Here is a 12,979-nt window from a genome sequence, read left to right as displayed (position 1 = left end):
CTAGCCCAAAGAAGAAATTATGCAATTCACGATGCAAACACATTTCTGATTGCTGCTTATCTGTTACACAAAAATCCCTGTAAAGTGTAATAACAGTCTCCATTTGCTTTTAGTAGTAATGAAGAATGCAGTTCCCTCAAAGTTTAATTTAAGAGCTGGGATATAATGAGCAGAGATCATTGTTGCCAGCCAATCAAATTCTTTAAGGTTAAAGTATGTAGTCCTATTTCTGGTGCATCACAAGTATCTCAAAAGGCATAATTCTCAACCAACTTGAAAAGAAACCCCTCTTGATTATAACCAGGAGGTTTGTGGTTGTATAAAGCAAAGCTATGCTGGTCCTGACTGGACATAGCACAGCAGCACCTTCACTGAAACAAGTGGACTTACAAAGTTAAACCAGAAAAAATAATACTGAAATCAACTCTGCTGAATGCTGCTCATGGAATAGCAGAAGTACCAACAATGTATGTATATCTTACTGCAGCAAAGCCATTGTCAGCTTGGAGATGATGGTTGGGGATACAGCAGGTCCCCTGTAAGCTATTTTCCTCATACACCGGGCAGTGAGAATACTTACAGAGATCTGTGGGAACAGAAAGTGCCTGTATGAATCTATGAACTTGTGGGCTCTTCCCCAAATAAAATGCAGTATCTGAAGGAGTGTTTATGGCTTTTAGGCTATAGTAGAAGTGATGTAGTAGAAATAGATCTGATTTTGTTCTGCTGTGTGTGCAGAACTGAATCTTCTTCCTTTCTTAAAGATTTTTATCCAGATTCTTCAAAGGTGTTCAGTACCCATCCTTCTTTCTACTGTTTAATCCCATGAAAGTTTTCCTCCAAACACCTCAGTCTTGTCACTTCACTACCATGGACAGTGGTGGAAGTTCTGAGTTGTCTGTTCTTCAGGAAATCTAATGTTCTTTGAAAACAGCCTTTTGAATGTTAAAATAGCAACTGGTTTTAGTCACTTTACTCTTGCACTTTTTCCATGAGCTCCAAAATGGGTAGATGTTAGACTAAATTGAATCAGACATTTAAGACATACTCAAGAGAGAACAGAATAGATAGTTCTTGTTATATCAAGCAGAGGGGCATTTTTACATGGACTGAGGCTTGCAAAATGTTCAGTGCCATTAATAGTGAATAAAGAATTATGAATGTCAGCTGTGTTTAATGTGAGAGAAGAGATGGGTTTAGCTAGAAAGTCTAAATTGATGGGTCCTACAAAATGTTGGCCAGATATTTCCTTTTTGTAGTTGCATTGTATAGGTACCTATTTGCATTCTGCTGTCATGATATATACTGCTCCAAATACATATACAGATAGTGATCAAAGAGGCTTGGATTATCATTACCACAAATGCATTTTTCATATTTTCCTACATTTTAAGGTGGGAATCAAAGTGGAGCTTTACTTTCAACATTCTTTTGACTTCTGCTTTTTAGATTGAACAGGAAGAGACTACAAAGGCCATTTTTGTCCCATTCAACAGATCTGATGTAATCTCTGATATATCAGTGTCATTCACTGGCTTCTTCTCTCACTGTCATTACATATTTCTTTTGTTATGCAGTCTCTGTTTGCTTATCTTACAAGATTGGTACCTCCTCTCTCTGTACCTTACCCATGAGGCTATCAAAGGAAGGTAAGGGACTGCTGGAGAAGAGCAGGTATAGTTAGGACTTCTTTACACTGTGTCAAACCTCAGCAGTGTTTTTGCCCTTGGAGTCAGCATACTCAAAGATGAACTACATACCATGTGGCCATATTTTGACCATTGCAATTGAATTGCATCTCCTGTGGTCCATAATTAACATTTCCAGAACTCTGTATGTAATTCATAGCTCCAGTTTACTCTTCCACTCCACCAAAATGGGATTACCAGCAGACTGCTGTGGTATATTTAGCATAGTCTGTTCGCATTTGAGAGACACTGGAAAGATGCCTATATAAATAACAAGGTATAGGTAGGTGGGTGCTCCTTTTTGCATGCTTTGAGCCAGCTCTGATTCAGGTGCCATTTAGCTGTATTAGCATGGCACAGTGCCTCTCAGCACGAGCTTGGAATCAGCACGGTGCTAACACAGCTACACCATTTCTGCACCAGAGGCAGCTGATCTCCAAGCAGCAGCAAGGTGATGTGTATTAATTCAGACATACTCTCAGGGGCTCTCTTTCTAGCTGTTAGGAGGTTGGTGAGTTGTACTGCAGGTTTTTTGCTGGCAACAGAGCCTGATCTCTTCTTTCAGCTGTGTGGACACTTGACTATGTTCAGATTCATGGATGTTTAGCCATAGTGGGAGCAGTACCACAGCCGCTTTTTAAGTACCTACAAATTGCCACAAAGCTTAGCAAAACATGTTTGAAGGTACTGCTGTATACAGATGTCTTTTCAAGGCTAGATTATTACTGTAAGAGTTTTGGATTCCCTGCTGTAAGTAATCCGTCAGTGCATGTTACTTAAATTGCAGTTGCTTGGATCCTTGCAGACTTATGACTGTCTCTCAAAGTCCTTGCTTTGGCCTCCTGACAAATTACGTTGTTTGCAAAGTCCTCTAGCTCACATTAAAAGAAAGGAAGAAATGTGTCACAGTCAAATTCAGAGCTAGGGCCCTCCTTGTGAAACAAAGAGCTAACAAAGTGCTCTGTACCATCCCTCTTAGAAATGCCAACAAGGGAGAACAGGAACTGTCAAGGGAAGAGTGTGACCAATGCATACTGCCTTTCATCTACTTCTATAGCTCTCCTGGCAGTCTAAATGTGAATTAGAGCAGCCCTGGGCGTAACTACTTCAGAGGATAGTCCCACAATGCAGGAACATTGTGGTACCTCTCAAACTGTCAGCAAAGAAAATGTCAGGCTAATGTGTCCATGGCCCAGTTCTTAGACTGGGCTGTGCAGGCTAGTTTGTTTATCCACAATTTTGATCTCAGTCACTGTAATTGAGGACACTTTGAAGGAATGCATCCTGTCTGAAGTCTCCCTGACTAATGCAATTAAAGATGCTTTCTCTGTCTCATTATTCAAGGAAAGATTAAAGGAACAGGATTCCAGTATGCTCGGCCTTGGGCAGGCAAGCAAGAGCAGTAAAAAGTAAGGAGTTTCTCCCCTGGGCATCCACCCAGGCCACAATTATTCAAGCACAGCACTTCCCAGCACAGAATAATGCACCAGGCAAGTGCCCTGATCCTTAGCTGCTGGAGCAGGGACACTGTATGCAATGGGTTAGCAGCCTATGCCCCTTTTCTACCCACAGAAATATTTAGACCTAGAAATATTTTGATTTCTGTCCCTGCTGATAAGATTTCAGGCAGGCAGAAGCTGCCCTAACCCTGGAGTTGCAGCAGCAACTGCAGCCTTGCTTTGTTGATGCCTGGAGAGGAATGTGTTTTGCTCAGCTTGGAGGAGTCCTTTAGAGCTCCAGTGGCAGCTGTGTGGTGTGTGTGTCACCGCGTGTCAGGCTGCCCGTGGAGAAGCATTGTCAATTGAAGTATTTGTCAAAAGACGGAAGCAATTTTCTGTTGACCCATTTTATGGGTGAATAAAATATAATCAATGTAAAGCAACCATAAGAATCTAATTGAGAAAAGGTTTATCTGGGTTGGGGTTTTTTTGCTATTTGCTGGTGCGAGAGGGATCTCATATGTTATGGCACTGTGAATGGCTGAGGAAACAGAAAAGTGCAGTGAGAACTGATGAAACATGTCAGTCTCTAAAACCAACAAATTAATCTGTGATATCAATCTAGAAAATAATATGCATCACTTATCTACTTGCTGCCTACTGTCTGTGACTCTAGATGAGTCAATTAAGTTTAAAGGTTTCCCTTAGAAAATGTAAATATCAGGACTTTTTTTTGCTTTTTGGGCGGTCACAAAGAGCAAAGGGAATAGTCAAGGCTGCCTAGAGATTGAAGCGTTGTCTAAATGATTTTCTTAATGCTGACATCTGAATTATAAAAAAAAAAAAGTACAAGTATCCTTGAGAGGTCTTTGGCTGCAAATCCCTGGCACTTAGATTGCTATTTCTCTAACTTATTTATTAGAGGGAATGCACTGCATATCAGGAGTTAAGGAAAATGGACTAGCGCATACCCTTTTATTGCTTGGTAGTTGGCAGCATATATATGTACATTTTTCTAAATCTTAGTGTTTTAGAAATATTTATTTTTATTCTCCTAAAAATAAAATATTAAACTTCTCTTAGATGAAGCATCAGAGTGAAGAATCTTAGAACACTGTTAATTACTAGTTGTTGTAGCATGTCCAGAAAGGCCACTTGAAAGTTACCTAGGAATTTCCTGATATTTGTGTTGGTGCATTAGGTTCCACTCTTGCGTCACCTTTTTATATGGAGCGAGAAACTGGCTGTAAAATTTAGGTTCAGCAGACAATCCATGTTTTCCATTCCTTTCCAGGTTTTTGGACCATGAAAATTATACTATTAATAATCAATTTATTAATGATATTGGCAGTATGATGCAATAAAATATATCAAGGATACTCAAATTGCAAGTAAAAAGATAAGTGATTTGACTCCAAAAATCTGGAAATTATTTCTAGCATGGGGTGGACTATCAATCCCCACTGTAATGAGTGCCTTCAATAGCCCAAAGTGCTTATTTAAAGCCTAAGGTATAAAAAAATTAAGAGTGGGTACTTGATGTCTCAAAGAATAACAGTAGACTACTTTCTAACTGAAATTTAGGCAACAATTTTGTTGTTGATGCAACAAACAGGGCTGGGTGCAGGGCTGTCTTTGTTTTGAACAGCAGATAATCCCTGGTTGTGGTCCTGGAGGGAAGGGAGCCATGCCCTTGCCTAGCCCAGGAGCTTCAGTGACACCGCAGCCCCTGGGGCAAGTAGGGACCTGTGCTTCTCTGGGGATCCATTATCTGAGATCTTCACAGATCCCCCCAAGGTGGTGCTGACTGCCCTTCATCTGTGTAACACCAGCTGTGAAACAGAAGTCTAGACATTCTCTGGAAGGTATCTATCTAACCAGTTCATTAAAAAGTTGTGATACAGAATTTGATTATACTTCAATTGGGAAAGTTTACTTAAATCTTCCCTGCTGCATGTGGAATCTATTATTTTTCAGAGCCTGCCCTTCCAAAGGTCACAGAGAGCAACTGATCTCATTGCCTTCCTTGATTGCCACTATCTTTTTTGTAGGTAAGACTGTAATCATGTCCTCCCTCAGGCTTCTCTTCCCGTGACCCTTTCTCATAGGGCACATCTTTCTAAATGTCTTCCTATTTTTGCTGTTCCTTTTCAGCATTTTCCTAATTGCCTGCCTCTCTCACAGCAGCGCTCAAAAGTGGATATAGCCAGTACTGAATAGTGGATTGATTACTCTCCCTTGTCTTGCATGTCATATTCCTGTTAACATATAATAGCAAAATATTTGCCTTTGCATATGGCTTTTCAATAGGGAAGTATTTAATCTGGCCATCAAGATTTGAGCATTCTCTAAACAGCACTTTTTCTCCCCTGAATTTCTTCCTGCAGAGAGGAAAAGGAGTAGGGAGTTGCACTGCGACAGGACTCTCTAGGTGTCCAGTTCATCAAAAGTAACAAAGGGGGGGGAAAAACCACATATGGATAGCTAGATATAGTTGTAAGATTTGGATTGTATAAACCTATGAAAACATTAGGTTTATGTTCTCTGCTTGTGTGACACACTACAACATCCCAGCATCAGTCTTTCCAGTACATTATCACTGGTGCTGCACAAATCAGTGTTTCAAGATCCATGCAAGGTCTGTGCAGCAAGTTGAGCATTTGCCCAACCTCCTTTCTTTTCCATCAGACTCTTTCCTAATAGTCATTAGCCACAAACAACACCTGCTTACAGAGACTGATCAGTGTTCCTGCTACAGAATTCCCTTTCTATTCCTTGACTGTGAACGTATTTAGTGTTTTATCCTGTATTGCCAAAATCAATGTCATTTGAGGGCTAAATTTTCAAAGATGCTGATTTCTTGCATTGTAATTTCTGGATTACTAATGCGAGATGGTGGGGAAATGTTTAACCTCCCAGAGATTCTCAGTGTCGACAGCTCCCATTTTACAAAGCACACAGCGCAGAGGTTATCTGTAATCTGGTAGTCTTGCTCTGTTATTGGAATATAGGTGTAGCACCTTAAGGATGCCTCGTAAGAATTTGAAATGAAAGGCTCAAATGCAGGTGTGGCTGTGATGTTTTTAATGGCACTTTTATGCAAATGGATCCACCTTGCAGAAGTTACTTCTTTGTTTAAAAATTACAGGGTTACTACTTTACAATCTTAAGATTTCTTTTGATTCCAGAGAGGGAGTTGCTATCCATAATAAAGTATATACATGAAAAGGAAAAAATCTAAAATAAACCAACAACCTTACAATTGGGTCAAGAAGCTGTTGCTTTAAACTCACTTAAGATGATGCCAAACATCTGAAAGATATTTCATTTTTGATATGATGTAGATGCAATGTATGACAGCTAGGACAGAGGAAAGCTGTAGGGCTCCTGGTGCCTGTGCTGATTGCATGGTGCTGATTGCAGCTCTGACAGGCACTGTGCTCCACAACAGGCTAATGAGGACCTGCTGAAGTGCCAAATCTGCTACGAGCTCATCAAATGCGCATCCTAATAATACTTTCCTGGAAAGCTGCTTGTATTATCTGAGTGTGCATGAGGGATGAGCAGTATGAGCAAAACCACAAATTTCTTTATAAGTAGAACTTTATTCCTAACATAGTAATTAAGTAGTAATTAGAAGTTGTGTGAGTAATGGGAATAGTTGCAGGAAATTAAAAGATCTTGTCCATGGGGAAAAATTGCATAGAACCAACATCTCATAGGGGCAGAAAAGGGGTGCAAGTAAACCTCAGATATTTTGCTCGCATTAACAGCAATCCCAAATTAAATTCCATTCTTAATTGATGAACATCTGGGGGAACTATTATGAAGTAAATAGTAATTTTTTTCAGCTCTGTCAAAAGGTCATGAAGTCATTAAAATGGAGAAAAATAGCTTTGAAATTAAAATTTTTTTTACTGAATTTTTGACGAAAGGAAAAGAAGATAATTCTGCATTAGTGATAGATAATGCATTGTAAAGCCTGTTAAAAAAAAAAGAATGAGTTGTTGGATGTTGAATTAAGATAAAAGATTCTGAACTTGCACTTGACCCTTGACAGAATCACTTCTAAAACTGATGCCTAAATATACCTCTATTTATCATAATTTCTATTCCTCTGTTTCTTAAGCAACTCTCTGCCCAGAGTTTTATGCTGCAATTCCTGTTAGACAATAATATGGCAGCAATTAGTTATCAATGTTCTTCTGGATTTGGGACATGCTTCCTGTCAACTATTGGATGTGATGATTCATGGTCCCTCCTCATACAGAGCTGACAGTCTCTGCATGCCCTCCAGAGTAATTTTCTGTAAGCAGTTCATTTGGTATAATTTGTGGAAAAAAATTATGTTCACAAAACACTATATAAAACCAACGTGTATTGAGGGCTTGCATACAATACTCATAACCATGGGCACAAGGCATAAATGAATTTGCAGATCTGTATCACTATCTTCACATGAAGGGAATGGGGAAGACCACTGGTAGGGTCTCATGTGATTGCAATTTTAGACAAAGCCTCAAACAGTTTATAGAAAGTCCCCTAGGCAAAAATAATTGGTTCTGTTTAGTCTGACATCTTTGTGGTTTTTGTTTTGGAGATTGTGTAAAAAACAAAACAAAAATGAAAACAAAAAAACTCCACAAACAAGAAACCCCAAACAAACAAGCAAAACAAAAAAAACCCCAACACTGCCCTCCCACAAAATTATAAAAAAAATATATACTACTATAATATTAAGACTTGAGCACCTATGGGTTGGAGAAACTCCTTGATATATAAAGTAATGACTGGCAATGGAAAGATAATTAGTATATTTGAATTAATATTGCCCCAATAAAATAAAATCTACCGGTGTCAGCAAAACAGAAATTTCCAATGGAGAAAGCAGCACAGGATAATTAAGAAAAGAAGGTACAGTTTTCTTTTAACCAATTCATAGCTCTATCGCTAAACCAGTGTGGAAAGGAAACAGCCTGTGGAATATGTGTTTTGCAGAGCCCCAGGAGACATGTAACACATGAATTTGGGGCTAGATGCTAACTATTTGCCCACTTCTTTCCACAGGTTTGCTGTGCTGTAGCATAGTTGTGGTGGTGATGATCTCTGGTGATGTCAAGAAGACAAAATGTGAGTTGGGATAAACATTGCCTGCCAGCAGAGAAATCCTGCCCCTGAGTGGGTGTACAGTCTCCACATCTTCACCAGCAGCATCCCTTCACCTCAGGGATATGACAGCAGCAAACATCAGAGCAACTTGATGGATGCTATTGCCAGTGTACAAAGAGGCATCAAGGGCTCTTCAACAGACTTTTTTTCTGTGCCAAGAGAGCACTAAGCCACAATCTTTTTGGAAACAGAACTTTGCAGGGATGCAACTACACCTGTTCTTTTTTTTATCAAGCACGTGTATTTCTGAGCATCCATATTTGTATTTGTCCAGATGTTGCACCTGACAGCATCAGGTATCAGTTGGGGCTCCGGTAGACTAAATTAATTACAAATGGTCTTTCCAAAAGCATTTTATACAATTGGAATTTAAAAAAAAATTGGTATTGTTTGTAGGAAGGCTGTGATTTACATGTTGAAATCCCTGTCGTTGTACAATTTAATATTAAGTGTTGTTATGAGTGATAACAAATACAAAATACCATTTTAACTTATTCTGGGGACTCAAAAGGAACCACAAGTGACAGGACTACATTCTTTAATACCTTAGTCTTCAACTTTATAGATGTCTTTTCTTAAATTTTACCATCTGTTTGACACTTAGTGTTGTATGGGAATTAAAGAATAGTGTCTCATAATATATTCCAAAGTACACATGAGCTATTTTGCAAATAAGAGAGTACACAATTATTAATAAAGTTGAACTTTGCTTAGATTTCTTTCCAGTTCAACATATTAATTTTGCTATATTAAAATATTTTGTTTTCATGTAACAACATTCCTGAAAAATGCTTTAATTTCATTTCCACTGTTACTAAAGACCTACTATCTGAATGGGACAGTCCTCAATCTATGCATAACACTGTTCACCTCAGGAAAATGGATGACCTGAAAAGTTATATGCAGATATGTTTTTAGGAAGGCCTAGCTTCTAAATACTATTTATTTCCCAAGTTGTTTAAAATAAATAATTTTAAGGGAGACTTTAAACAGGACCTAAGACTAGAATTGTTTGGAGGACAGACAAGTCCAGTAAATTGATTTTAAAATATAATGGCTGATATGATTTTTATAAATATCAGAAATCGTCTCTGTTCTGCTTTATCCTCTGCTTTTCTATCTCAGTGTTTCTCAGCTTTAATTTTTAAGGGAGGAAGTAATTGCAGTCAATTCTTCTGCTTCAATTTCTGTTTTATCTGTTCACAGTTATATTTTTATTAATGGAAATTGTTAGCAGTTTCAAATGGTGGACAAATTTTCTCGAGAGAAAATACCTATCAAGATCACTAAATACACTGCATCAATATATACAGATATGGTCCTGAGCCTGATTCTGGCTCCTGCTGTAGCTGCTCTGTCCTATATATCAGTTTTTTTCACATCAGTTTGCAACAGCCACTACAATCTACCTGAGAAGGAGAATCCTCCAAAACGGAAAAGCCTCTTGTTTGAGACTGGCCACGTTGCCATAACCCAGCGAAAACTCATGCCACATCTGAAATATCATCCCAGCCAACTGTGTTAAGGAAAAGGCACGAAATGACATACAACTATTTTTCCTTCCTCTGGCATTCTGCATTGAGCAGAGCTCACCCAAGGCCAAAGCCAAAACTTGTGTTTATCTTCTTTCTTTAGCTGATTGGGGTGGGGGGGGTGGGGGGGCTTTTTTCTTGTTTACATTCTAGCAATGTTTTCTTTGTGCATGATATTTTTAATGGGACCTTTTAAATTTTATAGGCACTTAACTTTTTATTTCCTTTCCCAAAGCTTTTATATTTTGTTCTAATTTACCTGCCTCATGTATAAATGAAATTTTCTTAACTAACACCATTCCGGTCCCTTTCTTTTAATTAGGTAGCAGACTGCCTCAGATACTTTCTGGTTGTTCATTCTACACTTTAAATTGCTTTTTGAAAGTGGAAGATCTATTCTCTTTTTTGGGGGGATATGTCCTGTTGTGAGTTAATTTAGAAAGAACATTTTGACTTCCCTGATTCACATCAGTACATCCCCAAGGGAGAAAAGTACTAGGATAAAATGATGTTTCTATGACATTCTGTATTTTTTCCTGTATCTTAATGTTTTTGCGTGTTTGTTAGTGCTGGCTGATCCAGTTGCATCTGTTTGCTTTTCAGTCTTTAATTTATGTTGTGCTGTAAACTGTCCAAGTAACAATTTGAGTGATGCAGCAACAGAAGGTGACCCAGATACCACAACACCGTACGGTAATGCCAAGCCTTCTTGTTTAATGGCAGCTGCTCAAAGCTTTGTCTTACTGCAATTCACATTCAACAGAAACAAATCAAACAGCCTCCTCTGACAGACACATATCCCGCCTGTCTTCATTTTAAACATGTTTGAGAGCTACTGCTTTTTATAAACATATATCAACCTCACCAGCTGAGGCCATTTATCCTCCTTGGCTTGTATTTACCCCAACCATCTGACAAAATTATCAAGGAAACCCACTGTGACTTCCAATATTTTGCATACTTCTGTTTATGTGGAAGTTTGCTGAGAATATTTTCTCTAAAAAAAATAGTTGGACTTTTACACTCCCTCATAATGAAATATTTAGAACACCAAATATATCACAGTTGTTTAAGAACTGATTTCTCTAGAGGTTGTAATTGAAAAAGCTTATATAATAAAGCAATGGGTGCTACTAAAATACATAACATGAACAGCTTTAGCAAAGGATAAATTAGTCTAGATTTTAATCAGATAGGTTTAAATTTACTAGATGAATGGTATCAAAGTGCAGATTTAAAGTACAGGTATGGTTTTTAACAGAACATTTTGTTGCTGTGCTTTCAATATGTGAAGCAAGGTATTAAAAATGCTTTCATTTGCCATTTAAAAAAAATGTTTAAGCATGAAGATCAGGAAAGCTATCATGCAATGGGTTCATACAACTTAGTTTCATGGACCAAATCTTTTTGGCATCTCCATCAAATTTTTAAAGCTTTCTGACAACACAAGCTTCCCACTAGAAGTGCACATCTAGCCATCTACCCAGAGGACATGTCAGAACAATAATAAAAAGAGAAAATCTTACTTTTTAAATGGATGAGCAGCAAAAAACTGAGGTAGAAGATAAGCAGAGAGTTAATTCTTGACTGAGCCATATTCATCTTGATAGGACATCCTCTGCTGAGTTGTCTGTTGTCCAAAGGGCGGGTGCTGATCCTCACTGCTTTCTCTGCATCTCTGAAACTGAGATAATACTCAAGGCACTCAGTCCCCTACAAGCCATCTTTGCCTGTGCCCCTCATCAGCCTATTCACTGCAAACCTACAGACTTTGATTCAAAAGGCAGTTGTGCTTGTAAAGGTTTTACTTCGGCAGGTCTGAGTGATTTTTCAAACCTGGTGCAGATTTGTCTGCGAGCTGGACTGGAGTCTTTCCCTGGCTTTCTGCTGCAGAACTGTGTTGTGAACGGTGCACTGTGTCTGACTGACACCGCAAGCAGATAAGGCACTGCGCTCTTTTAATCTTTCAAAATATATCACTCGCTATCTTCTACTAAACCTCCGTTACATCACACTCTTGATTCATAGTATAAACACTTCACGCTTTCCTGCATAAAGTCAGCTAACAAATGCTCTCTTTCTGCAATTTTTCTGTATCTTACGTCATTAGCACATGAAGTAAAAAGATGAAACATCCCCATTCTCAATCTTTTTTAAAGTTAGATATTAGCCTGTTGTCTTCCACAATCCTTTGTTTTGTTTTTGTTGTTATTGTTTACATTGCATTTAAATGCTTTTGCCATCACTAAAAGGCACAATAATTGGGAGCTGGCATGAGTCCTCTGAGCTTCAATAGGTTGTGTTGTAATTCTGAACTGCTCATAGAGGAAGCAGTCACTTACAGATTCAGGAGATGACATAGTAAGACCGATAAGAGAAGAAGGGGATGTGGGCAGGGGGGGATGGACTCCGTTTCTTTTTAGCCAGAGCTGGCCTTAGACAACTGTGGCTGGTGCAAGTGCAATGAGTCTGCCCGCACTCAAAGGAGCCTTCCCCAGCTGCCACGGCAGTGCAGCACTGCGACCCTTCACTGCTGCACGGCACAGGCGATGCTCTGTTTCTGCTCAAAGTTGTCTCTGCCTAATGCCTCATCCATTGATTACAACTTTGTTCACAGTTATTAAAGCCTTGGCCTGGTTTAGCAGAAGGGAAAGAGCCGGAAGACAGCAACAGCCCCAGCAGCCATGGTCAGGTACAGTGATCCCAGTACAAACTTTGGCCTTCTGGCACATTACAAACCCAGCATTAAGTTTGTATGTTTACTATGGGTAAGCTATACCATAACAATGATTGCTGTAGCATCATTCAGGCTGTGAGGCCAAGAAAGAGGCAAGCTGCCTGTTTGGCAGTGAATCTTCTCTTTCCGCCATCTTAACTCCTACCAGCTTTTCTGGCCCCTGGCCCTCAGTGCTTTGCGCTTGCTCCCCTTGCTGCAGTTCAGAGACCAGGCATTCCCAAGCCCAGGAACAACCCGGAAAAATCTGCCTGGCCATTGCTGTGTTATACTACTGTAAAACAGATAACGCTCAATAAATTTGGTATTGTCTTTTGTCCTCCCCAATTCAAGGGGATCTCAATCCCCAGTTCAGGAAGCTTTTGATAATGTGTTTAACTTTACATGAATACATAATTGAACTAAACATAGACTTAA

The 12,979-nt window shown here is 39.0% G+C and overlaps 1 protein-coding gene across 1 annotated transcript in view; it reads right to left on the bottom strand.

Annotated features, from left to right (window-relative positions):
- CRB1 (crumbs cell polarity complex component 1) overlaps positions 1–11,430 on the bottom strand; it is a gene marked incomplete at both ends in the record, with an annotated part of 106,657 nt that extends 95,227 nt beyond the window's left edge. Inside the window, one exon of the mRNA XM_082003286.1 lies at positions 11,355–11,430. Coding sequence (XP_081859412.1) covers positions 11,355–11,430 — 76 coding nt within the window. The remainder of the gene's footprint in view (positions 1–11,354) is intronic.
- Positions 11,431–12,979: the final 1,549 nt, after the last annotated feature.

Source organism: Phaethon aethereus, assembly GCF_964289735.1.
Source record: "Phaethon aethereus genome assembly, chromosome: 8".
In the NCBI taxonomy this organism is placed as follows: domain Eukaryota; kingdom Metazoa; phylum Chordata; class Aves; order Phaethontiformes; family Phaethontidae; genus Phaethon; species Phaethon aethereus.
This window is presented reverse-complemented; position numbering and strand designations above follow the sequence as displayed.